The 25,960-nt window shown below is 36.0% G+C and overlaps 2 protein-coding genes and 1 long non-coding RNA gene across 6 annotated transcripts in view; 2 read left to right on the top strand and 1 right to left on the bottom strand.

Annotated features, from left to right (window-relative positions):
• LOC127867518 (uncharacterized) overlaps positions 1–12,795 on the top strand; it is a 49,121-nt gene extending 36,326 nt beyond the window's left edge. For both annotated transcript variants that reach the window (XR_008043529.1, XR_008043531.1), the window contains exons 2-3: positions 10,448–10,555; positions 10,873–12,795. This is a non-coding gene — a long non-coding RNA (uncharacterized LOC127867518). The remainder of the gene's footprint in view (positions 1–10,447; positions 10,556–10,872) is intronic.
• The window catches only part of LOC127867511 (metalloendopeptidase OMA1, mitochondrial-like), a 182,573-nt gene that overhangs the window by 5,231 nt on the left and 151,382 nt on the right, over positions 1–25,960 (bottom strand). The window lies entirely within an intron of this gene.
• The window catches only part of LOC127867505 (coiled-coil and C2 domain-containing protein 1-like), a 52,387-nt gene continuing 45,350 nt past the window's right edge, over positions 18,924–25,960 (top strand). For both annotated transcript variants that reach the window (XM_052408687.1, XM_052408688.1), the window contains exons 1-7: positions 18,924–19,078; positions 21,016–21,133; positions 21,465–21,562; positions 22,343–22,528; positions 23,836–24,118; positions 24,424–24,539; positions 24,806–24,893. In XM_052408687.1, the coding sequence (XP_052264647.1) occupies positions 19,010–19,078; positions 21,016–21,133; positions 21,465–21,562; positions 22,343–22,528; positions 23,836–24,118; positions 24,424–24,539; positions 24,806–24,893 (958 nt within the window). In that variant the 5' untranslated portion in view covers positions 18,924–19,009. The remainder of the gene's footprint in view (positions 19,079–21,015; positions 21,134–21,464; positions 21,563–22,342; positions 22,529–23,835; positions 24,119–24,423; positions 24,540–24,805; positions 24,894–25,960) is intronic.

Genomic DNA, 25,960 nt, shown 5'->3' with positions numbered 1-25,960 from the left:
ACTATATGCCCTCCTTCGGGGGCATTAAAATATTGAAGGTGCTATGAGAAACTGTAACAACATTATGACTGAAAAATCTATTATTAGCCTTAGTGACCTTTACCTTAACCCTTTCCCTGATAGATGCGTATAATCCCGAGTCTATCGATTCCCCGACACATGCGTTTATTGCCGTCTCTATCGATTACTGCATACATGCGAATTTTTCCGTCTCTATCCATTACCCGATAATCATGTATATTCCCAATGTCCATTAACAAATGCAAATTCTGATTGATATTGACGACAAAAGTGCTCAAGAAAACTCATAAACACATACATCCGACATTTTTCTAGGAAAAAAGTGGACCTTAACACAAAACTTAACCAAATTTTCTAAGTATAAAAAGGGCACATAATTCTGTCAAAATGCTAGTCAGTTACATAACTTTGCCTGCACAGTCCCCTTATGATAGCTAGTAAGTGTTACCAGTATGAAAGCAATAGCTTCAATACTTAAAGGAATAAAATTGACCTAAACACAAAACTTAACCAAAATTTTCAATTTTCTAAGTATAAAAAGGGCACATAATTCCGTCAAAATGCAAGCCAGAGACTAGTTATCTAACTTTGCCTGCCAAGTCCCCTCATGATAGTAAGTAAGTGGACCAAGTTTGAATGCAATAGCAGTGATACTTTATGAGAAAAGTGGACCTAAACCCAAAACTTAACCAGACGCCGACACCAAGGTGATGACAATAGCTCATAATTATTTATTTTTTTAAATAGATGAGCTAATAACAAAGGGCAATAACAGTTTCAATAACTTTTAAACAAGAGCATGGCATAACGGGTGCCACGCTCGGCTGCGGGTGCAGTTTTGAATAAATGAAAGCTTGACAGATTTTTTTGATTTTTTTTAGAGGTCACAGTGACCTTGACCTTTGACCTAGTGACCCCAAAATGGGTGTGGCGTGTATAACTCATCAAGGTGCATCTACATATGAAGTTTCGACTGACGGCGGACACGACGAGCTGGCTATGACAATACCTCGGGTTTTCTCCGAAAACAGCCGAGCTAAAAAGAATTTTGTGTTCTTTTTTTGCAATTGGTACGAAACCGGTACTTTAACCAAGTGGGAAAAAAAAACAATTTGCTGGCTCTGCACAAGAAATCTGACTTGTGGACGACAACAACGGACAGACAAGACAACCTGAAACCAATCAACCCCCTTTACAAATTCATTGTGTGGGGTTACAAAAATATAAATATGATGAAAGGTGAAAAATAACTTACCTTTGAATGTGTATGTAATCCAAACATCTTGATTTGTACACACAGTTTTTCCATACTTTCAATATTCCATTATTACAATATTCTTTACCATATACAGGAACTTTGCACTAGGATTGAGCACATTTACACTATCATGTAGATATGTTCCACACATAACTGCTGTCTGTGACTATGACTATATTCCACACATATCCTACATGTACATAACCTTTTGAGAGCATTATCAATACATGCTCTTGAATATACACTTTGCTCACTTATTTTTACACACATGCATGTAAATAAAAGCAAGACACTTAATTTCTTGTTGAAAGGAACACTAGATTATGCCTCTGATCTTGTAAGTGAAATCCACCAAATTAAACAAAGTAGGCCAGCAAGGAAGACAATGTTGATTATTTGCTATTGTCACGTGCCTTCCTTTCCCATTTCTTCAGTAGAATCAACCCATGCCACACTGTCGTTGACAAGTACATATCGACAATTGCATTTGGTGTTTCTTTCTGCAACTCATGTTGTGTCCTTGAAAATAAACAGAATAAAACCTGTAAGTATTTATGAAATTACATCTTGTTTGGAGGTTAGGAATGCATTAAATTCTACTGGTGTGCTAAGAAGGATCTCGAAATATAATTATGATGAAGATGGCTGCTTTATAATGACAAGAGCACCGCATAACGGGTGCCACGCTCGGCTGCGAAGGCTTGTTAGATTTTATTTTATTTTTATGCCCCCCTTCGAAGAAGAGGGGGTATATTGCTTTGCTCATGTTGGTCTGTCGGTCTGTCTGTCGGTCCGTCCACCAGGTGGTTGTCAGACGATAACTCAAGAACGCTTGGTCCTAGGATCATGAAACTTCATAGGTACATAGATCATGACTCGCAGATGACCCCTATTGATTTTGAGGTCACTAGGTCAAAGGTCAAGGTCACGGTGACCCGAAATAGTAAAATGGTTTTTGAATGATAACTCAAGAACGCATACGCCTAGGATCATGAAACTTCATGGGTAGATTGATCATGACTCGCAGATGACCCCTATTGATTTTGAGGTCACTAGGTCAAAGATCAAGGTCATGGTGACCCGAAATAGTATAGTTTCCGGATGATAACTCAAGAATGCATACGCCTAGGATCATGAAACTTCATGGGTAGATTGATCATGACTCGCAGATGACCCCTATTTATTTTGAGGTCACTAGGTCAAAGGTCAAGGTCACGGTGACCCGAAATAGTAAAATGGTTTTCAGATGATAACTCAAGAACGCATATGCCTAGGATCATGAAATTTCACAGGTAGATTGATCATGACTCGCAGATGACCCCTATTGATTTTGAGGTCACAAGGTCAAAGGTCAAGGTCACGGTGACCCGAAATAGTAAAATGATTTTCAGATGATAACTCAAGAACGCTTTTGCCTAGGATCATGACACTTCATAGGTACATTGATCGTGACTCGCAGATGACCCCTATTGATTTTCAGTTCACTAGGTCAAAGGTCAAGGTCTCGGTGACAAAAAACGTATTCACACAATGGCTGCCACTACAATGGACAGCCCATATGGGGGGCATGCATGTTTTACAAACAGCCCTTGTTTTAGAGGTCACAGTGGCCTTGACCTTTGACCTAATTCATTAACGCACTATCTACAGTGCTTGCATTGGTCTAGTAGAGTAGTATTGAATGACACTTTGTTCTACAGTTACATGATAATTATATTACAGATTTACAGCTAAAAACTGTTCCCAATTCCATAGTAACTTCAAGCATTCTTTTGTTCTCACTGACATCATTGAAATAGCTTTAAGAGTTTAGAGTCATGGGTTCATTGAAGATACCTGGGTTCACTCTTAAAGGGATCTTTTCACGGTTTGGTAAATTGACAAAATTGAAAAAGTTGTTTCAGATTCGCAAATTTTCCGTTTAGTTATGATATTTGTGAGGAAACAGTATTACTGAACATTTACCATGGTCTAATACAGCCATTATATGCATCTTTTGACGATTTAAAAACCTAACAATTATAAAGCGTTGCAACGCGAAACGATTGAATAATTTGGAGAGTTCTGTTGTTGTCCTTTAAATTTTTGAAACTACGAAGATTGCTTATATAACGTATAAAATAAATATCTTAGCATGCTTGGCAGGATAGCTCAGTTGGCTGATGCGTTTTTACTTCAGGATTCCGGGGGTCACTGGTTTAAGCCCTGCAACGGGCGACTTTTTTATCCATTTTTAAATTTTATTTTTGATTTTTTTACTGGAGCTTTTAAAATTTAATGTTTACATTTATCAATATAAAGCATTTAATGACAAACTTCAAAACATGCCAAAATCTGTGAAAAGGTCCCTTTAATTGTCAGTCATGCTAAATATGTGCATTTTCTAGCAAAACAACAACACTAATTTTTCAATTTTATTCAAAATGCCACAAATTTTCCCAATCCAGAGGGTTCCGGCCCCATTCCCAAAATGGTGAAAAAAAACACTGCAGACACTGATGCCCTCACAACAAGAGTTTGACACTGACAATTATATCCACAACAAATTCTACAGTAGAGTAGACTACAGGACCAAGGGCCGCAATTCAGCTTAAACTGGTGGCAGTCTTTGCACTACCAGTATTCCTTTCTTAATGATCATCTTCATAAAAAGGTCAATTAACAAAGCATGTACCTCCCAACAAAAATGTGTCAGATGGTGCTGAGCAGGCATATATACATACTTGCCAGAGTTTTTCAGGTCCAAATTGCGACATTCGATAAAAAATGTTTTGACATTTGACCCAAAAGTAGGACACCTAAAACGATCAATCATGCAACCTTTACTGTAGAAAGTAATCAGTATATTACAAACAAAACCTCGTAATTTCTGGCCAATATCGACTATAAATGTGTTTAAGAATTTCCTGAACACAAACATTCTCCATATTAAAACACACATGTGCACTGTGTGGATAACTCCATAAAGTGAAATGTAGGGCATGCCTCCATTTGACATCCAATCGGGACAGAGACCCCACTTGAACATGTGTAAAATGTGCACTGTTTTTATTCAACCAATCACCAATTTACTCTCAATTTAGACTCAGGCCACACTTAAAATATTGTTGGTTTGCTCTTTACCGACCCTAGATTTTACAGGTGGGTAGGTAGGTAGGAAAATTATTTTATTTTATTTAAGAAATTATATTTTTAATATTTAAAACACTGTTATTAAAGCACTGTTGCAGTGTACGAAGCCCTTTGTACATGTAGCTTAACCATATCTTGTTTGCTGTTTTCATGATTATTATAGTGATTTTTTTTTGCTTTTATTAGCTCATCTATATTTTGAAAAAAAAATTATGAGCTATTGTCATCAACTTGGCATCCGGTTGAGTTTTGCGTTTAGGTCCACTTTTCTCATAAAGTATCAATGCTATTGCATTCAAACTTGGTACACTTACTTCCTATCATGAGGGGACTGGGCAGGCAAAGTTAGATAACTCTGGCGTGCATTTTGACAGAATTATGTGCGCTTTTTATACTTAGAAAATTGAAAATGTTGGTTAAGTTTTGTGTTTAGGTCAATTTTATTCCTTAAGTATCAAAGCTATTGCTTTTATACTTGCAACACTTACTAACTATCATAAGGGGACTGTGCAGGCAAAGTTATGTAACTGTGACTGGCATTTTGACAGAATTATGTGCCCTTTTTATACTTAGAAAATTGAAAATTTGGTTAAGTTTTGTGTTTAGGTCCACTTTATTCCTAAAGCATCAAAGCTATTGCTTTCATACTTGAAACACTTATTAACTATCATAAGGGAACTGTGCAGGCAAAGTTATGTAAATCTGACTGGCATTTTGACGGAATTATGGGCCCTTTATACTTAGAAAATTGAAAATTTGGTTACGTTTTGTGTTCTGGTCCACTTAACCCCTAAAGTATCATAGATATTGCTTTCATACTTGGAACACTCGCAAACTACCATAAGGGGACAGTAAAAGGACAAGTTGCATAACTCTGGTTGTCATTTTTACGTAAATATGGCCCTTTATTGACTAGTAACTTTGAATATATGGTTAAATTTTGTGTTATGATCCACTTAACTGCTAAAGTATCAAGACTATTGCTTTCAAACTTCAAATACTTTCATGCTATCATGAGGGTACTGTACCTGGCAAGTTGAATTTTACCTTGACCTTTGAATGACCTTGACTCTCAAGGTCAAATTATTAAATTTTGCTAAAATTGCCATGACTTCTTTATTTATGATTAGATTTGATTGATACTTTGACAAAACAACTCTTACCTGACATACCACAATAGACTCCACCCAAACCATCCTCCACGCCCCCCCCCCCACCAATCCCCCCCCCCGCACAAAATGTTGTATGTTTTTTTTTTAAAGATTATGTAATAAATGACCACCACACCCTAACACTATACCCCCCCCAATTTTTTTTTTGAAACATCGTTTAAAAAAAATATAGAAAAATTTAAACATGGTTAAAAAACACAAATATTTTTTTGTATTATTTTATTTTTGAAAAAACGTCCAACCATTCCACCCAAGAATCCCCCCCCCCCCCCAATTATATATATTTTTTTTGCATTTTGTTTGGCATTTTTGGAAGATAATGTAATAAATGACCACACACCCACACTATACAACCCCCTCCACTCCACCCCTCCCTCCTTTGTGATTGAAATTGAGATAGGTCCCTTCACCTTTAAAAAACAAAATAGATGAGCGGTCTGCACCCGCAAGGCTGTGCTCTTGTTTCTTACAGCCTGTGCCGTTTGAATTGGGAAAATTAGCGCGATTAACCATGAAATTGGGAAAAATAGCGTGATAAACCATGAAATTGGGAAACATTAAGCATTATAAATATGATTATACGTACAGTACACTCCACGCGTTTTCCCCAATTTCCCTCCATACTCCGCGGGTTTCGACCTGGAGGGAGATTAAGAAAATCCCGCTATACGCGGCGTTTGCATGATTTTGGACGCGGCGGTTAACGATCGGCAAAACTGATAAGCCGACGCGGCGGCCCTCGGCGTTGGCAACGCGGGGGAAACTCCGCATTTTACGAGATAACGATCAATTTAATTTTGTTTGACTTCCTGATTTTCAAATAAAATTACATTTATTACAAGTACATACATGTACATGTAGTATAATATTTACAAAAAAAACAAAAACCAAGATAGATCGATCCCGACGTGGTTGTAGAAGTAGTTGTTGCTGTATAGAAAACTCGTCGTCTTTTAACTAATACTTACCAATTAATATAAACACAGTTTGCAACATTGTTTTTATTTTGATAATTTAATCCAAAGTTTTCATGTTAGCAGGTGATTTTCTATACTGAACATGTATACAAATGACCAAGGACCCTAAAAATCTCGCAAATCTGTGTGAATTGACAGTTTGACGTTATCAAAGAAAAGCCGCTTCCTGTCTGAAGGCATAACTTACTCAAGTGAACACGTTCAACGAATGCATAAGGAATGGTTTTAATTGTCGGAACAAAGTCAATTCTCTGCTCGCTAATGCATTGATTTTCTCTTTGTTTGTAGGTAATTCCATTGATTGCTAAAAGGTGGTAACTATTGACTTGATAATTGCATTTAATATTCACAGTTGTATTATTGTTGCGTCGACATTCTAAACAATGTTTACCAGTAATTATGGACCAAATCGGCAGAGTGACATTCACACATGTTAATCCCTTTTGTCAAAACACTGCAGACAGCAGTCTACACAATTGGTCAGTAGACAAGCTTTGCGTGTTTTCATAACGTCAAACACTTAAAATCCAGTTCCGCCCAGATGTCTTCTTTATTCAGTTTACAGTACAATTAGTGTTAAAATAATTACTCTACTAAAATACCGTAACGATAAAGATTCGGCGTGTTCCATTTGAAATTATTTTAGAGGAAATATCAACTTATTCGCGATATAATTTCGTTAATAAATACCAAAGAAACTTTTAACCGAAATCAACAAAATTCAATGTTCTCTGCGCTACAAAGTTTGTATCAAAAAAATCAATACACGCACGCTTTGCAGGAGTATACATTGTACCGTGACCTTGTACATTGCAACATAATTTTCGCGCGCTTTTGTCGGGAAATATATACATGATGACTGTATATTGGAAGCATTTGTAAACGTCGTGTTATCAATTAAAAATCGTAGAGTGTTTCGGATTACTAATTATTATCCTCATTTGGAAATTTTACGGAACATTATTCTTGTGTCATATGTGTTATGATTTAAATATTAATTTGTCAAATGTATTATATTAGACTAATATATATTGTAGTCGTACCCGTGAATTAAAAAACATAATTTTTATACGTATTAATTTTCTATACAATTATCTTTTTTATACATGTACCACAGTATTAAAAAAAAATTTATTATTACAATGTTTTTATTTTTTGGCATGCACAGTAGCACACTGCTAACGCGGCGTTGCACGGCGGTCACTGATAAGAACGGAAAGTGTCTGCATTTACCGACTAGCCTAAAGTAATACACGCCGCGGGAATTAGCGAACGCAGCGTAACTCCGAGCGTTTTATCGAGTTCACCTCGCTCTTCCAACGCCGCGTGAACACTCGCTAGCAGAAAAAACCCGCGGAGGGAGCAAGTTTTTTTAGGAAAACGCGTGGAGTGTACTGTACACATGCATGCCAAATATGAAGTTGCTATCTTCAATATAGCAAAAGTTATTGCAAAATGTTAAAGTTGGCGCAAACAGACAGACCAACAGACAGACCAACAGACAGACCAACAGACAGGGCAAAAACAATATGTCCCCCACTACTATAGTGGGGGACATAAAAACACTCCGGATTAAAATAGCGGATGTTTCCAATGAACTTTAACGAGATTTAAGCATATTTGCAAATTATATTTTTCGCAAATTTTTGCAAATGGTGCAGATGGCTCAAATGGCAAACGACAGCGCGCGCCCTGTAATATTAAGCATTTATACCAATAATAACACGTTCACAATGCTCGCGCTGTCGTTCGCCATTTGAGCCATCTGCACCATTTGCAAAAATATTGAGAATTTGGCTCAAGAAAAATCTAAATTGCGAAAATTCGAAAATCTAGTAAACTTTCATTGAAAACATCCGCAATTTTAATCCAGACTAGTTTTCTATATTTGTCTCTTTGTTTCAATGAAAGTGTTTGCAATTTAAACAATTAACAAAAACTCGGTCTGTACCCGATTAGACATCGCTTGACCTGACCTTATTTTTATTGAAGTGCACATGATAAAGTATTTTTTGTTGATTATATTATATTTTCGATGTTCTTTATACAAAAAATGGACTTACGAATACATGTGCGGTGATACGGACAGTGCAGAAAAATATTTACCAATTTCCTTTCATGAGGCAGAGGACTTGGAGATTTATTTAATAATTACCTTTCAGTTTGGTATATGTCGGAGTTCAATTTCAGAAAAAAAAAAAGAAAAAAAAATTAAAATCCCTACCTACCTACCCACCCAAATTTACCTGGGTCGGGTTATGCCAAACAAACAATTTTTTAAGGATGGCCTAGGTTTAAATTGACTGAGCAGCAGGTTTTAACTCAAGCACACTTCATTTCCCATTTAAATTTGTGTTTAGCCCCCACAACCTTAGTTCTTCTTGAATGCTCTGAGCTTTTATGAGTACATACGTACAGCTCATAGTTCTTCTTTGTAAAATTAAAATCAATGTAAAAAAATAATGTCACACATATGTCCATAAAATCGAGTTAAATCAACCTAATACATTGTTACAAACACAATACCTGTTACAATCGACATTAATTTGCGTCTACATTGTTGAGAAATGCTCAAAACATAAAATTGATATCAAATCGTTTATGGCGGAAGTTGTTATTGTCGATTAGAGCAAAGGGAAAGAAAGGGTTACACTGCACAAATTGTTTTCACAGTGGTATCTGACGATCTGGTCTTATGGACGTTATGGTAGCAGTTGAAATTGTATTGTGTATAACATTGTAGTTTGAATTAGGACACATTCTTATGACTGTAATTTCGCTGCGATCGGATAAGTGGCATGTTCCGTTAGTAAGTTGAATAATATCGGGCGTATGTTTGCATTGTAAACAAGTTGTTATTAAAATAAAGATACTATGTGGTGTTGGTGTAACTTTTACTATTTTACTAAGTGAATGAGGGTTGAAATGCTATGAAACACTTTCTGCACCAATTAAAATATTTATTGAACATATTCCACATTTGTTTTCGGCTATTAGGCTAGATTATTTAATATACATGTATACGTAGAAAATATTGCAGACATACACACACACACAAAGTATAAAGAAATGGAAAAAAGAAACACCATAAAAGAAACTAAACAAACAAAACAAGAAAGAACAAAGAAATGAATATGCATTGTTATAATGAAATATAAACACATACAGCTAAAAGATTTACAGAAAGCGAAAACCTAAGCACAATCGAGGGACACCACACATAATCAATTGGTCACTGTCGGCTCAGGAATTACTTTAAAGTACCCCGTGTACCCTTAGGTAAACTAAATGTTCCCCGGGTACGAATAATACGTTTAAAGGCACCCGGCAATACGACGGGGTTCTTATAGTATATTTTCCGTACACCGGGAACGGTGTAGTAAACTTTAAAGTACCTGGGGTACCATATACACACATACAGCTGATAAATTTACATATATTTCCCTGTGTGTGATCGTGCTTATTGAAAGCGAAAGCCTAACCACGATCGAGGGACAACACACATAATTTACGCTCAATTGGTCATTGTCGGCTCAGGTACTACTTAAAAGTACCCCGAGTACTCAGAAGTATTCTACAATGTACCCCGGATACGGAAAATACGCACCCGGTCAAACTCCGGAATACTTTTTAAAACCGGTATATATTTTCTGTACCCCACATACTTTGCAGTATATTTTTTAATTACACCGGGTACTTGAAGTAGTATCTGAGCCGACAATAACCAATCGAGCATAATTTACTATTGTTTAATTAAATCATTTTATATTTCGAGTTCGCATTGAAGACGTACATAAAGTTGAAAGGCGGTAATGCATGTGTTCATTTGTTTACCATAATTATGTGTGTTTTGGTATATGCATGTATTGAAATACAATGTGAAATAGATGTTCCATGCTTCGACCACCGACTTATCAAAGAATCGAATCCTGAACGAGTTTTCCGGGGATGGAAGTGTGAAGATCGTGGTGGCGACTGTGGCCTTTGGATTGGGGGTAAGTTACTGAACAATTAATAATGTGACCAACTACTCGAGCTTTCTGTAAATAGATTGACGAAACGTGTTTGTTTGATCTAGATATTACGGCATGGAGATGCGGTAAATTGAATACATGAACATTGTTGATGATCGAAGTCTCTTCATTTATCGAATTAATTATAAAGTTATTGATAAATTGATTGAGTACAGAGCGATTAATTCATGGCGTACAGGGCAATGCGTATGTATGCATTGGTAAACTTATTATGTGTCGATAACGTGGGCATTATGTTCCGTGTTGAAAATACAAATCTAACATCTGGTCATTTACAGATTGACATTGCGGATGTTCGTCTAGTCGTCCACTGGGGTGCACCAAGAAATCCTTTGTCATACTGGCAGGAGGTGGGGAGGGCAGGCCGGGATGGGAAACCGTCCCTTGCAGTTGTTTATCCCTACGGTCGTTCGTTAGTGGGAGACAGTGGACTGAGAGAGACGTTTAAGAGTGTTGAGTGCTTGAGGCTGTCAGTATTAAAGACTTTGTTAACTAAAGAGATGGGTGAAAGTGAGTTATGCGTTAGGGAAGGTTGCGTTTTAAAGAATTGTTCTGTATGTGAGTGTGATCTTTGTCAGTGTTGTTCGAGGTGCTGTGCAAAATGCGGATGTGTTGGTGTGATAGGTGTTTTGGAGAGATTTTTCATTTGATAATTGTCACTGATGAGAATGTAATGATACACAGACAAGAATAACAAGCGAAGAATATATATGTACTGGCATTTCCCCAGAAATTTGGTCAGGCACAGCGGCAGGCGGTTGGTGTCGATTTCTTAATATACTTTCTAAATGTTATAAATCAAAATCCACACTACTTAGGAGCTACTAAAACACAAAATTTCATAATATTTATGTATTTGTCCTCAGTTCATTTCAGTCAAGTCATATATTATAAAATTAAATAACAACCAAAATAAACAGAAAGCAAAAAAATGATTGAAAAACATTCTGTGACCAATGGAAAATCTTGCTTCCAATTTCTTGTCGTTTATTAGATTGTATTCTGACATGCACAGAGACTAAAGAAAAATGTGTTTTAGGTATATAGCGAATTCCGTAAATATGAAAGAAACTATACATATGTATATATTGTATCTGAATATATTAAATGTTGGTACTGTGAAGTTATAGTCGCCGTTCAGAAAATAGTGTGAACAAATTTTAAATGGTCGGGAGCAATCAAATAAGACGTTTGATTCCAATTAATTGTATTCATAACTTAAATTACGCACAACCGCAACACACATCAGTTACGGTTTATTTTTGAAGCAAGTTCTTTATACTTGTTTATTTTCTGCAATAGTCGTTAACAATTAAAATATTTAAAAGATCGCCGTGGCGTAGTGGATATGGTGTCTGCCTAGCGATCGGGAAGTCACGGGTTAAAACCTCACTGTGAGCGTTCCTTCGATCTCCCCCAAAGGACACCAAGTACTGGTTCTAGTCCCAGGAAACAGATTCGAGAGCGTTTATAAAAGCATACGGCTTTCGATGCAATCGAGCTAAATTAAATAGGTTTAAACTAATTAAAATAAAACAAACAAACAATTTGAGCATATCTTTAATTGCTCTTCCTCCACATGTACCGGTAATAATAGATCATTATCGACCATTATAATATTACGACCATAATCGATCCCCATTAACGACCCGTAAATCGTTCATACGTGTTACCTATGCCCCTTATGCACACACCGCTGATAAGAGCGTGCATGTTTTGATTGAACGTTGGCCGAATGTAGACAGCATTCGGATTAAAGCTTGCAAGCTCTTGTGAAAATGTCAAGCGCACGCATTTTAGTCCGCTGGGCTAAAATCGCCTGGGGATATCCCTGATTATATGTATCTATACATATGAATATATGGTGTTCGAATATATGTATGAATACAAGTTACACTTTGAATGGGTTGTTTTATATAAATCATTGTTCTTAAATCATGCTCCAGTGTTTTACTTATTGTTATAATGTATAATAATGCCTATCTCAGAAGTCAACGAATTTCACTCAATATCAATATTAAAGTGATAAGTCTTATGTTACTAAGAAGTGAATTTTTAATTTATGTCTTACCTTATTAAAGTATCTGATGAATAAGTCATTATCAATTGAAAGTCATACAACTTATTTTACTTATCAGTGATTACTTTTTGTAACTTCTATCAATTCCTAGTTTTCATAATTCTTATAATCCATGCACTACACTTTTGTTATTTTCTATTTTGTTTATGGCTAAAAGCAATTGTATGCTTTAGAGCTAATAAATGTTGCTGCTGTAGATGCTGTTGTGTTATAATTCCCTTACAGCAGATCTAAGGGTCATCGTTCCTGTTGTTTCTTCCTAATGTCTGTTGTCTGAGCGCTATTCATATACAATTAACATAAGTATTAATTAAAATTTGAACAAATTATATACAAAATTTCTGTCCATTTAAAACAAATATTTAATATTTGAAAATAACCTTTCTTAAAAACATAAATTGTATGTTCGGAGAAAAGCATAGGTAAACCGTTTATTAGTATATGTTGTAAACACACCGCATGCGTTCCTTTAATTTTTCTTTTGGTTAATAAAAACTGTTCGATATGCAAACAAGTTGACATTTACATTTACACTTGACGTGTTTGAAACTTTGATTAAAATCTTTCTTCTGCGAGCACACCACATCATGTAAGTTATCTTAATTTGCTCATTATAGATATATTGACGATCTATTTGTGTTAATTCATGCCAGAAAATAGTTTATGTTGCTAATTTTACCAATAAATCTCCGCCTGAAATCCCGGCGGAGATTTTGCTATGGTAAATTGCGAAACCAGTTGCAACTCCCAGACCCGGAGGGTCAATAGCTGGGAGTTGGATTATTGCAACTACCACAACCTATACCTGTGAGAGAATAGAAACATGTAAAAAATGCATAGAGCAATAACATTCTCATACAACAGAATAAAAGGATTTGAAGCAGTAAAACTTAAGATGGCTGAGAATGGGTGGTGCATCAAATTGACTAATACAGATTTGTGTGAGACAAGGCACAAGCCTCAATTCGAGGATGGCTGTATCATAAATAGTTGTCATAAAGAGCAAGTCAACTGCATATTTATTTTTGTATGTAGATATTTCACAACAGGAAAACAGAACGTATTTACGATGATTAACGTTACGTTTTCTTCAATGTGAAATGTAACCTATCACAACGTGCATCATTCACTATTGTTGGAATGTAACCCTTATATTATTTCTATAAAACTCTTGTACAATTGCTAAAAATACGCGATGACATGAGAGCAAATGCAACATTTTAAATAAGTTCAGAGAGAAAACGTATGCATGACATTGAAGATCGTTCATAACTTGCATACCCCGATTTTTTCTGTCTTCCCTTCATTGGCAATGGACATCATACACAATATTAAACCGTACTGTTGCGAGTTAATTTAGGTTATATTCCACTATTCATTTTGTATCGCACCGAAGACAAAAGAAGTTTCTTCTTCTTTTTTTCTTCCGATTTAAAACCCATTTAGCGATCGCACCCATGATTAATTTTTAATTCTTGTATCCTTTGAGTTTCTGCAACATTTGTGTGCTTTTCATTGGGGGTGCGCACAGTGCTTTTGTCGAGATCTAACACTGCCGAAACCCTGTTTTCTGATGTGCTAGCATTCGGGCGAATTTTATTTTATTTAATGTTGAAAGAAGGTATCTTTTGATTGCGATTACTGGAATAAAAAACTTTGAAATAATGCAAAGCTTTCAAATTTTGATAAACCGGAAAGGCAAAACAATTAATGCTTTAAAAGTTGGCAAAGATTGAAACAATACATCCACTCGACACGCTCAACAATAAGCACAATAGGCCAATACAATGTCGAAAGCTTCCAAAGTTCTTAAATGTTCTTTTTTTATAATCCGGCTCTGTAAGTTTAAACTCGACCGAGGTTAAGTTTTCCAAAACATTATTATATCCAAACTTCTGTTTGATGGATGGGAAGGGACAATTCAGGATTCAAATTTGTCGGCTTGCTGGTCGGTCCGCCCGTCCGTCGGTCAGATCGAATATCTGAAGCCTGTGCATAGGCGGGTCCAAATGGGGGCGCACGTGGTGTACGCCCCCCCCCTCCCGTAAAATTGCCAAAGTTAAGTCAATTCATTTTATGTTTCACCTTTTATTACGTATAAACTTTGCACTTTTTTGGCATAATAAGAAGGTTCTTTGATGAAAGTACATAAGACGTGACATGCTCAAGTGGTTGTCAAAGCCTTCAAAATTACTTAAATCGTGCGTCGCCGCAACTATCGTGCAACTATCGTGCGTCGCCGCGACTGTCGCAATAAAAATATCGTACGTGTATTGCTTCGTGTGTCGTGTCTCGCGTTCAAAGGGCGACACTAGACACACGAAGCGACGCACGATATTTTGCGCGACAGTCGCGGCGACGCACGATATTTTATTATTCAAATATCGCACATATTATCCGAATCTCGTGTAACGCGGTCTAATTTCAGACCGCGACACTAGACACACGCAGCGATACTCAATATTTTGCGCGACAGTCGCGGCGACGCACGATATTTGTACTGTTCAAATATCGCTGTAATAATATCGCCTGTCGACTGTCGCGTTTACAAAATATCAAAGGAGACAAAAAGGGGATATTTTTACGTCATTAAGCATGTGCATCATGTCGTATATATATATTTTGATATAATATTATTATATAATAATGTTTATGTCTGATCAGCAGTTAAAATATATATGATTGATATAGCAAGCTATTCGCTACTTATACTGCAATCTGGCTATAAATAAATATTTCATATTACATAAATATTGTATATAAACGTATATTTGATGATAGGAAAATCGCTTGGAAAAACGATTTTGAATATAACACTGAGTTCCCTAGGTTGAGTTTTAGTTGTTCGATTCTACGGTTCAACGTGCATTACGTGCTTTTTGTTTAGATCATATTAGACATGCACAAAAGAAACAGTGTAAACTTTATTTGAATATAATTATATGATAGTCATTTATATTATATCTGGAACCCTGTTCAGCAATATGAAACAAACGTTTTGCGCCCTTCAAAAGCGTTTTTGTTAGCCGATATAAATATTATAAAATTGTTGTTTGCACTGTATGCCGTTTTATTAATGCCGATAATTTATTTGATAAAGCATTATAAAAGATTTTTAAAAGGTAAAACAATACAGGCAATGGTACTCGTCAGTAATCTGGATAACCTATAGATGATGATTACACATGTACTGAAAAGCAATCTTCTGGTTTCATATATTGATGTCTTACTTGAAGTTAAACGTTATCTACAAATTTGCAATCCTATTGGAAGTGATACAGAGAATAACGATATATTATCTTAAAATTTATAGAAGTTTTACTCATTGTTCAAATTTCTGAATAGTTATAAACATATATCCTTGTCTATATATATCAAAATTATTATAAAAATTAATGAATTTGTACTCGGTTTACTAATGCTAGGATAATCTTTTATAAGTGTGTCGAGGGAAACAATATTCATAATAAATGGTTAAAAATTACTGTAACACCGTTAAGAAAACGCGACAGTTGACAGGCGATATTATTACAGCGATATTTGAACAGTACAAATATCGTGCGTCGCCGCGATTGTTGCGCAAAATATCGAGTATCGCTTCGTGTGTCTAGTGTCGTGGTCTGAAATTAGACCGCGATAAACGAGATTCGAGAGTATGGGCGATGTTTGAATAATAAAATATCGTGCGTTGCTTCGTGTGTCTAGTTTCGCCTTTTGAACGCGAGACACGACACACGAAGCGATACACGCACGATATGTTTCGCGACAGTCGCGGCGACGCACGATATTTTTCACGATAGTCGCGGAGACGCACGATATTTTCCGCGACAGTCGCGGTGACGCACAGTGTTTTTTCCGTGACAGTTGCGGCGACGCACGATATTTTGCGCGACAGTCGCGGCGACGCACGATATTTTAACACGATTATCGCCTTTTGGGCTCCCTACACAAAGGCGATATATCGTGTTAAATACATCGTGCATCGCCGCGACTGTCGCGCAAAATATCGTGCGTCGCCGCGACTGTCGCGAAAAATATCGTGCGTCGCCGCGACTGTCGCGAAAAATATCGTGCGTCGCCGCGACTGTCGCGAAAAATATCGTGTATCGCTACGTGTGTCTAGTGTCGCCCTTGATGAAAGAAGGGCGAGATTATAGATGGCACTATCCGGATTCCGTAGTCATGACCTCAAAGAGTTACTTAATTGACTGTTGAGCAAATGGCAATATTTTCCGCGACTTATACTTACTTTGTTTGTCATTCTTCAATAGCAAAATGACGTGATAGTTTTGTCCGAACGTCCGATATAATGTTTGACGAAAATGAATACAAAACTGAAACTTGATTCATACGCTAGCATAGAGAAATCCATCGTGGCTTTTAAAGTACTGAAATAAGTGGTAATATCGTCTTGGCATTGAAATTAAAAGTATAGAATAGTATTGTTCTGCATTTCATCGGTGTATGAACTGTCGGGAATATAACGCCTAATTTAAAACATTAAAACCGTCGAAGTACTTTTTCCGACAGTTCATACATCAATATGTTTTGAAATAAATGCCAGTCAATGCTTAAAATAAAGAAGCGAATAGCATCTGGGTTATTTTGCAATTTTTAACCAACACGGAGCGTAATGTTTGAAGGGACTTTTGCAGAATAATCGGAAATTTACCGTAAAATGCACGTTCACTAAGCAAAAATGTATCAGAATTGCAGTAAATACTGAAGCATAGTTTGAAAATGTTCATGTTTTATTTCTGTCTTTAACACAATTTGATTAGTTTAATAAGTCGTGGGAACAAGATATTGTTTGTGTTGTGTTTAGGGCTAAGAAATTCTTGGGAACAGGAACAACTAAGTAATTTTTGGTAACGACAGAACCGTAGGAGCGGTTAAGAATAGAGTTGGAAAACGGAGTGAAACATAAAAAGTTATGTTAAATTTTAATCATTGGTAAAAATGTTCGCGATAAAAGAAATATAAAAGTAACGGAACGATGGACTTGACAATTAAGAGCACATATCGAGGCTGCGATCACCTGCAGAACAACAGCATACTTACCGGTAGCTCTGGTTCTAGTCCGATCAACACTTGAGTACAGCTCCGTAGTATGGGACCCTTGTCTAGCCAAGCAAATTGTCGCGAAATCGAGCGCATCAAGAGACAAGACGCTAAATTTATCACAAGGGATCCGCTCATGTGATCAAGGCTGTGTCAAGTCCGTGCTAAATAAATTGAAACTCCAAAGTCTACAGGACAGACGAAAGATAAACCGACTCACGTTCCTGTAGTCGTGGGGAAGGTGCCAGCCTTACCTTGTCATGACATATTTAAACCGGCAAGAAATAAACGTAACGTTAAACCAAACTCAAATAATGTCTAAGCTTCAAACATTCTAGACAACCAAGTGACTAATAATTCGAAGTGTTTAAAAACCTTCTCATGTAAAACTGAGCAATTAAAAAACTCATTTTTCCCCAGAACTGTGTTAGACTGGAAAAAAAACTCTGTGACAGTGTTGTATGCGCGACCACCATCAAAGGTTTCAGGACTTCCCTGGTAAATCCACAGTTGTATTAATTTATCTTCCGTTGCGACCTGCGCTCTATGGCTCTGCAACGCATCGATTCAAATTCAGAGTTCAGAGTCCTGAAATACATCCGTTGAGTAGCGAAATCCGGACACCTTTTAAATATCGGTAGATGTAATAACACACCCTGACATTAGAAGTAAACAATTACCAAGATTAGTTAACACGATTTTTTATCTGTTTTGCTGCATTTAATATTGTATGTTATTGTCTCAATGATGCTGGATCTATCCAATGTACTGCTTGTAACTCAAGCACAAAGTGAAGATTTTTCAATAAACAATTATTATATAACAAAAATCAGTTATTTAAACAAAAAGTAAATATATTCTGTTGAAGGTGTATTTAAGGCGAAAGTTATGTACATCAATCAATAGCAAAATATTTTGCATCTTGATCATGAAAACACATTTTCCCTTTTATCGGGTGTCCGATTTAAGTACACCAGCTATCGTGTGTAGATAAGCTACAACCATTAATAATTACCAATTAATCGACCCATTTTACTCCTTTCTGCATAATTGTCTGTGAGATGTGCATGAGATATTACTGTACTGTTTATTGATTGGCAGCATGGGCGTGGAGGTTTTTATGTCAAACTTTTTTCTAGTGATGTGTTACCAAAATAAATTATAGTTTATTTGGGTACAAACTGTCGCTTTGGGTTAAACATTTGACATAATGGCGTCTAGCAAGAGGAAGTAAGCGAATTCTCATGTAATTAAGTTTTTCAACGTTATTTAAAATGTTCGGTAGAAAGAAGAATGAAGCACCTGCACCACCGCAGAGAAAAGGAGCAGCCCTTATGTCACAGGTAGTTGTCACTTTGCAGTTTGTTTAATTATGTTCAAAATTTATATCGTAAATTATTGCGAAATAAATAATAATCATAATGTAAATAACTGATACATACATTATTGACACATCCCGTATTGCTTTCCATAATTGTAAATACCTTTTTGCTCATTGCAGTTTGTTCTTAATGTAGAGTGTAAAGTGTATTTTTATACTTTATCACTTTTTAAACATTATGCTAAACTGTCAAACACATAAGGAAAAACTGATAAGCAATGTTTTATAAACATATGACTCATTGTCACACAGTTATTATATTGCACAAATACCTTAACTTAAACAAACTTAGTTATTGTAATATCATGTTTAATAAGAAAACGCCATGCTGCACATTAGGTTACATCATAGTTAGTTGCAAAACACCCAACACATTATTAACTAAACATGTATGATACTATTTTCAAACAGTTATATTTTTTAGTTTTCTTCACTGTAGCTGTTGTATATGATGATCTCACAATTATTTAAAAAAACTAACTTATGAAAACCTTCCTTTTCAATGCTATTATATAGGAAATGGTTCTCATACAAATATTGAATAATTGTTTAGGCAGTGGCTAGTCGTACGGCTCTGTACGTATAGCCTTTCCTATGGAGATTGTCTAGCCGTACGGCTTATAAAGTATAGCATTGTTATTCAGTGCTGTTAATCAGTAATATGTTAGTTTAAGCTCATAAAAGTTTAAAAATTCTTCATCTGTTACGGCTTCCTTTCATGTAATACGGTTGCTTATTTGATTCTTTAATTAGTCGACGTTCCTAAGTAAGGTGTGAAAAACTGTTTTAATGAGTTGCGGCATCGATATTATAAAATTCAATGACGGCAGCCATCAAAGTAAGGTCCTAGAAATTAAGTTACACAAATAATTTAATTCGGTTTCTTATTTGATTCTTTAATTAGTCGACGTTCCTGTAAGGCGTGAAAACTGTTTTTAATTAGCTGCGGCATCAATATTATGAAATTCAATGATGGCAGCCGTCAAAGGTAGGTCTCAGAAATTGAGTTACACAAATAATTTAATTATCTTTTAGACAATTGATAAACAGATGGTTTCATACAAGCAATATATCAGTTCACTAAAAATGGACGTGTCTTTAACTGTTGGGAAAAAATTCTCCACTTATGGTGCATTAATAGGCAAAATTGAACTGTACCAGCGTTCAAATTGTGTACAGTTTTACAAACGTTGTTCAAGGAAAATTGAGGCTGCTAAAAGCAGATGTCCTAAGAAAACTTTCAATGAAAATCTAAAAGTGTCGGAAATTACATACAGTTGTATTCATGGAGGGAAGAACTTCAAATCAGAAGGCAAAGGCAAGCGAAATCAGAGATTAATAGGATAGCGTTCACATTATTGATATTCCTTTATTCTGTTAACTTAAGCACATTATATAGTGGCTGAAAGAAATTATTTGCTGACTCTGGTGAAATACATTTACATTTTCATATCTCCCTTGTTTTCACCTTTTATATACTATGCACAAATCGGATTTCCAACCATGATGAAACATAAACCAGATTGCAAATTCCGTGACGACGACTACACAGGCTAGTCTAAAGGCTAGAAATTTCGGAATCTGCATGTAGATAAATAATTAATTAATGTATTTATGTGTTATAACAGCCGTACGGCTAGACAATCTCCATAGGAAAGGCTATGCGTACAGAGCCATACGGCTAGCCTATTATCTAGTGGTACAGGCTGTACGGCTAGCCTGGGGCCGTACGACTAGCCACTGCCAATTGTTTAATATATTAGAATCATAGATAGGGTTTAAAAGGAAGGTTTTCATTTATATTCATTTTACAAGAATCTTGTATTTTCTTTAAATGTCTTACAAGGCTTAAAAATACTGCAAAAAAAATAGCTTGCTGACTAAGTTCACCTTTTTTAGATGGGTATTGGGGATATAGAGGCAGAGTTGTATGGAGACCTTGAAAATGATGACGATTTGGAGGCAGAACTAATGGAGCTTCAGGGCAAGCCAAAACCAGTTAAAAAGAAAGGCAGAGGTTTCATCAATATTATTATAATGTATCAAAGAACATTTCAGAGTGTTCAGTATTTAAAAAAAACATATTTTTTTATTTGTAAGTGTTTTTTCAAGCTTTTGTCTATGTAATTGATAAATTTCTTGATCCAATTCTGTTTGGATAAAGATGATCCAGTTAATAATTAAAGAAATATGAAGAAAAAAGAATAAGGAATGAAAATGCAGTGATCATATGTTCACCTGTTCATGTCTGGGTATTTGAAACTGTAAATAATGATATTTAGTAAATAAAAAAAATCAAGATTTAATTAATTGCATAGTTACTGACATACACAATGATTTTCCTGCAGGTAACGTAAGTGCATCAGAGTTTGATCACATGATAGCAGAGAGCATGAAGGAATTGGAAGATGAAGATGTCTCTGACACAGAAGATCCAGACCTTCTGGTAGGGAGTGAAAGAGTCATCCAATCTAAGAATTGAGCCTTACTCTGGCACAATGGGACTTAATGCATGTGCCTAAAATGTTGTCCCTTATTAGACTGAATAGTCTGCACAGCCTTATCATGGACAACACTATCCGCTTTAATGGAATCTTTTATTTACAGAAAGTGTTGTCCCTGATTAGCCTGTGCAGACTGAATCTTAACACACATGCTTTCAGCCTCATTTTTCACAAAGCGTGGCACCATGAAAAAAGGTATGGTGTATATTGTTTTACCGTACAGTCAGAACTAGGCGGTAGGCACAAATCCAGTTAATCTACGGAAATGATTTTCTGAAACACTTGATTGTCATTGAAATATTCCATATAAACGTAAAATATCGTGACTGTGTACAACGTTTGTTTTACATTATAACAGTATAACTTTGGTTAACTTGAGAACTGGTCTGAACATGACTCAACATTCACACCCCGTGTACTCGTCTTGATATTGAAGTTTTTACATAGCAGTTTTTACAAATAATGTTTTCATAATGCTACATTGTTCTTAAGAGTCCTTGCTTTTCAATGTATTGTTGATTGTTATGGAATTCCATCAATATGACACAGTAAGTTATCATAATCATTAATTCTCAATGTTATCATTTCCACACATTAGTTTTTGTTTTTTTTTATACCAGTGGACACAACAAAGTATGCACTTTTTTCATGCTTAGTGGAAATGAATAGCATATTTGGAAGTTTATGTCGGTATCGTCATAACACTGCTACTTTGATACCAGGATGAGCTGCAGGGACTTGAGGAAGACGACTCTGATGCTGAGGAGACTCCAACCCCTGTGGTCAGCACAGCTGGTGGTATGGTAGCCCTCCTGCATGACAGACTGACCAACTACAACACAGCAATGACCAGCGCACTGGCAGCCAACGACTCTTCTAAGGCGAAAAGAGCTGAGAGAGGCATCAAGGTAGGGTAGATCATTCAGTGTTCCAGTTTAAAGTTGAATATTTATACGTTTACCTATTAATATTCTAAATTTGAGATCAGAATATTCTTGATTGAGGTCAAAATATGATACTGTTGAGATCTAAGAATTACAAAGTAACTAAGGCTATTTTTAATTTGAGCAATTATCTGTTTAAAAAAGCTACAAGTAGTTTAACATTAAATTGTGTTGTGACTGTTATGTTTAGTTGTACAGAGCATGATGCTTCCATGTAATTAATTGATTATCTGCAAGAGGCATTATTAAAACAACTTCTGCATAAGTTTCCATTTGCATTTTATATTCATTAACACTCAGTTTAAGCAGGTTATTCATAATACATAGACGTTCTGTCAACCATCCAACAAGGAAGTTGTTTGTTCATCAAAAACATCCCCTTACACAAGTTACCTTTGAATATTCTCACCTGCAAATTTGCATTTATATCATTTGTCAGCGATGTTCTCAACCTATGTACTGAATGGTACTGCAGCTTCTGAAAAACATGTGCAAAGGCAATGTAATGTTGGATACATCTCTACAGTTTGTTATGAGGCATTCACTTCAGACACTGGTTAGCAGATACGATTACATTGATCCTCTAAATCACATAAAAGCAAGACTTTTTTTTACTTATTGTATAGATTGTGCAACATGCACGTCTAAGTTTGTAAACAGGCTGAACTGAAAACTCAACTGAAGGACGTACACATGACGTAATGTCAGTTTCTAAAAGCCAATTCTGCATTAAAACAATGCTTGATATGGTAAAGCAACATTTTTTCTGCATTTTTCTGTGTTGTTTTAAGACAAAAGTTCATAGGTGGAAAAAAATACTAATAGGACTATTTTGTTTTGGCAGTAAGCACAAATGCAGATTGAGTATGGTTAGAAAACATGATAAATAAAAATCACAGAAGGCGAAGAGAAAGAATATTTGGTTTTGCATGAAACCAAAAATAAGATATGTTTAAGCTGACCCTGTTTTCATTTTAGAAGCCTTATAGATTAACTTCCTCACACCAAAAATGTATTCTCTTAATCAATTGTGAAAGTAAGATGCTGTGGAGCTATTATTGTTTTAATCCATTTTAAAGTTTGCCCGGCAATGTGAGGCATTTCAAAATTTACAAAGGCATACTGGGATTGAAAAAAGCTACTAAACTTTGTTGTTTCAGCTGAAAGTTTCTTTTTGTAATAATGATTCGCTAACCAATCATTGGTGTAGTTTGTGATGTATTTCATGTGGACAGTTATGCATTCTTCTTTTATGAATGCTTGTGTTGTAGACGATACAGGACCTGTTGAAGAAAGCCCAAGCAGGGAAGACTGTGGATGAAGACGACATACCCCCAATGATTGCTGTAACAGCCCCTAAGAAGCCTGAACCAGCCCCCGTTGCTCAGCCCCGCCCTCCCCCAGTTATTAAGCCCCATTCTGACCCTGTACCTGTGTTTGAGCCCACAATCTCAGAGCCTGAGCCCAAACCAATGCCTGCTCCGAGAAAGCCTGCACCCGCAGCACCGGCAGTGTCCATGCCACAACAGCCCAGTGGAAGTAGTACTGACACAGGTACACACAGATCTTGGCAGCAAAATTATATGTTAGCATGTTAGAATCTGCTGGATCAACTTACTGTCTTGTATTGAAGAAATGACTTGTTCTTCATTGCAAAACAAAGAGAAAAATATGTTTATCTACCATTAATATTTATGTTGAATTGGTTTTCAATATTTCATTGTATAATTAAAATTGCTCAGATTATAGTTTGACATAGATAATGATAAAATGCACATATTTATAAGTTATTTTTGTTGATTGATATCGCTTTCAATTCTACTTGCTGTAATATTACTTCTTATAACTTGTATTGTCAGAGTCACCTGATATGCGTATGTGTAAGGGAAGACAATTAGAATACAAGAAGGCAGCATTAGAAGCCAAACACAGAGGTGACGTGGTCACTGCTACAAGGTTCATGAAGGTCTCCAAGGTTTGCAGACAACATTTAATAAACCAACAATTTTTTAATAATATTTTTTTATTTAAAATCTCAATGAACTCATTCAATCTGTAAATGAAAATAATTAACTCTTATTTTTGTTTTTTTCTCACATCTAGTCAAGCAACGTTAAATAAATTGTACTAAAAACTTAAATAAGTTATTAGCAAATAATTTTTTTTAGTCCTTTTGCACTTGTCATTTTACATAAATGTTAATGATACTATAATAAGCTGGTGCCATATTATGTATTTCAGCAATTTGATGCTGTGATAGCTGCTCTTGAGTCAGGTCAACCAGTGGACCTGTCACAAATGCCCCCGCCCCCTTCACAGAAAGCCCCAGGTGAGTTGATTGTAAGGCAGGCCCATAATCAGGAAGCCAAGTGAGTTGATTGCTAGACAAGCCCTAATTAGGAAGCCAGGTGAGTTGATTGCTAGACAAGCCCATAATTAGGAAGCCAGGTAAGTTGATTGCTAGACAAGCCCATAATCAGGAAACCAGGTGAGTTGATTGCTAGACAAGCCCATAATCAGGAAACAGGTGAGTTGATTGCTAGACAAGCATGGATGAGCCCATGAGAAGCAAGTCCTTAAACTGTCCTTGTCGGTCGATTGTTGGTGAGTGTATTCATATGGGCAGCTCAATTAGAGTATGTAACCAGTGAGTCGAACATAAGTGTAGTGTTAAGCAGCTAAATGTGAACCATAATTATTGAATCTGATATTAGTCCATCGTCAGTTAGTCTCTAGTATGTTCAATGTGAGTCCAAAGTTAAGAATTTACTGTGAGTCCATAGTATGTTTAATTTGAGTCCATAGATAGGCAGTTAACTGAGAGTTCATAGTATGTTCAATGTGAGTCCAAAGTTAAGAATTTACTGTGAGTCCATAGTATGTTCAATTTGAGTCCATAGATAGGCAGTTAACTGAGAGTTCATAGTATGTTCATTGTGAGTCCATAGTTAAGCAGTTAACATTGAGTTCATTGTATGTTCAATGTTAGTTCATAGTTAGGCATTTAACTATGAGTCCATAGTATGTGTAATAGGAGTCCATAGTCAGGGGGATCAATGTTAGTCCCTAGTATGTTTAATGTGAGTCCATTATTAAGTTAGGCTTTTAACTGTGAGTCCATAGGATGTTCAATGTGAGTCCATAGTTAGGCAGTTAACTTTTTTTTGAGTCTATAGTATGTTCAATATGAGTCCATAGTTAGGCAGTTAACTGTGAGTCCATAGTATGTTTAATGTTAGTCCATAGTTAGGCAGTTAACTGTGAGTCCATACTATGTTTAATATTAGTCCATAGATTGGCATTAAACTGTGAGTCCATAGTATGTTAAATGTGATTCCATAGTAAGACAGTTAAATGTGAGTCCATAGTATGTTGAATGTGGGTCCATAGTTAGGC

This window comes from Dreissena polymorpha, chromosome 2 (assembly GCF_020536995.1).
Source record: "Dreissena polymorpha isolate Duluth1 chromosome 2, UMN_Dpol_1.0, whole genome shotgun sequence".
NCBI classification, from domain to species: Eukaryota; Metazoa; Mollusca; class Bivalvia; order Myida; family Dreissenidae; genus Dreissena; species Dreissena polymorpha.
Note: the sequence above shows the minus strand (reverse complement) of the source record. Positions and strands in the feature narration are given on the sequence as shown.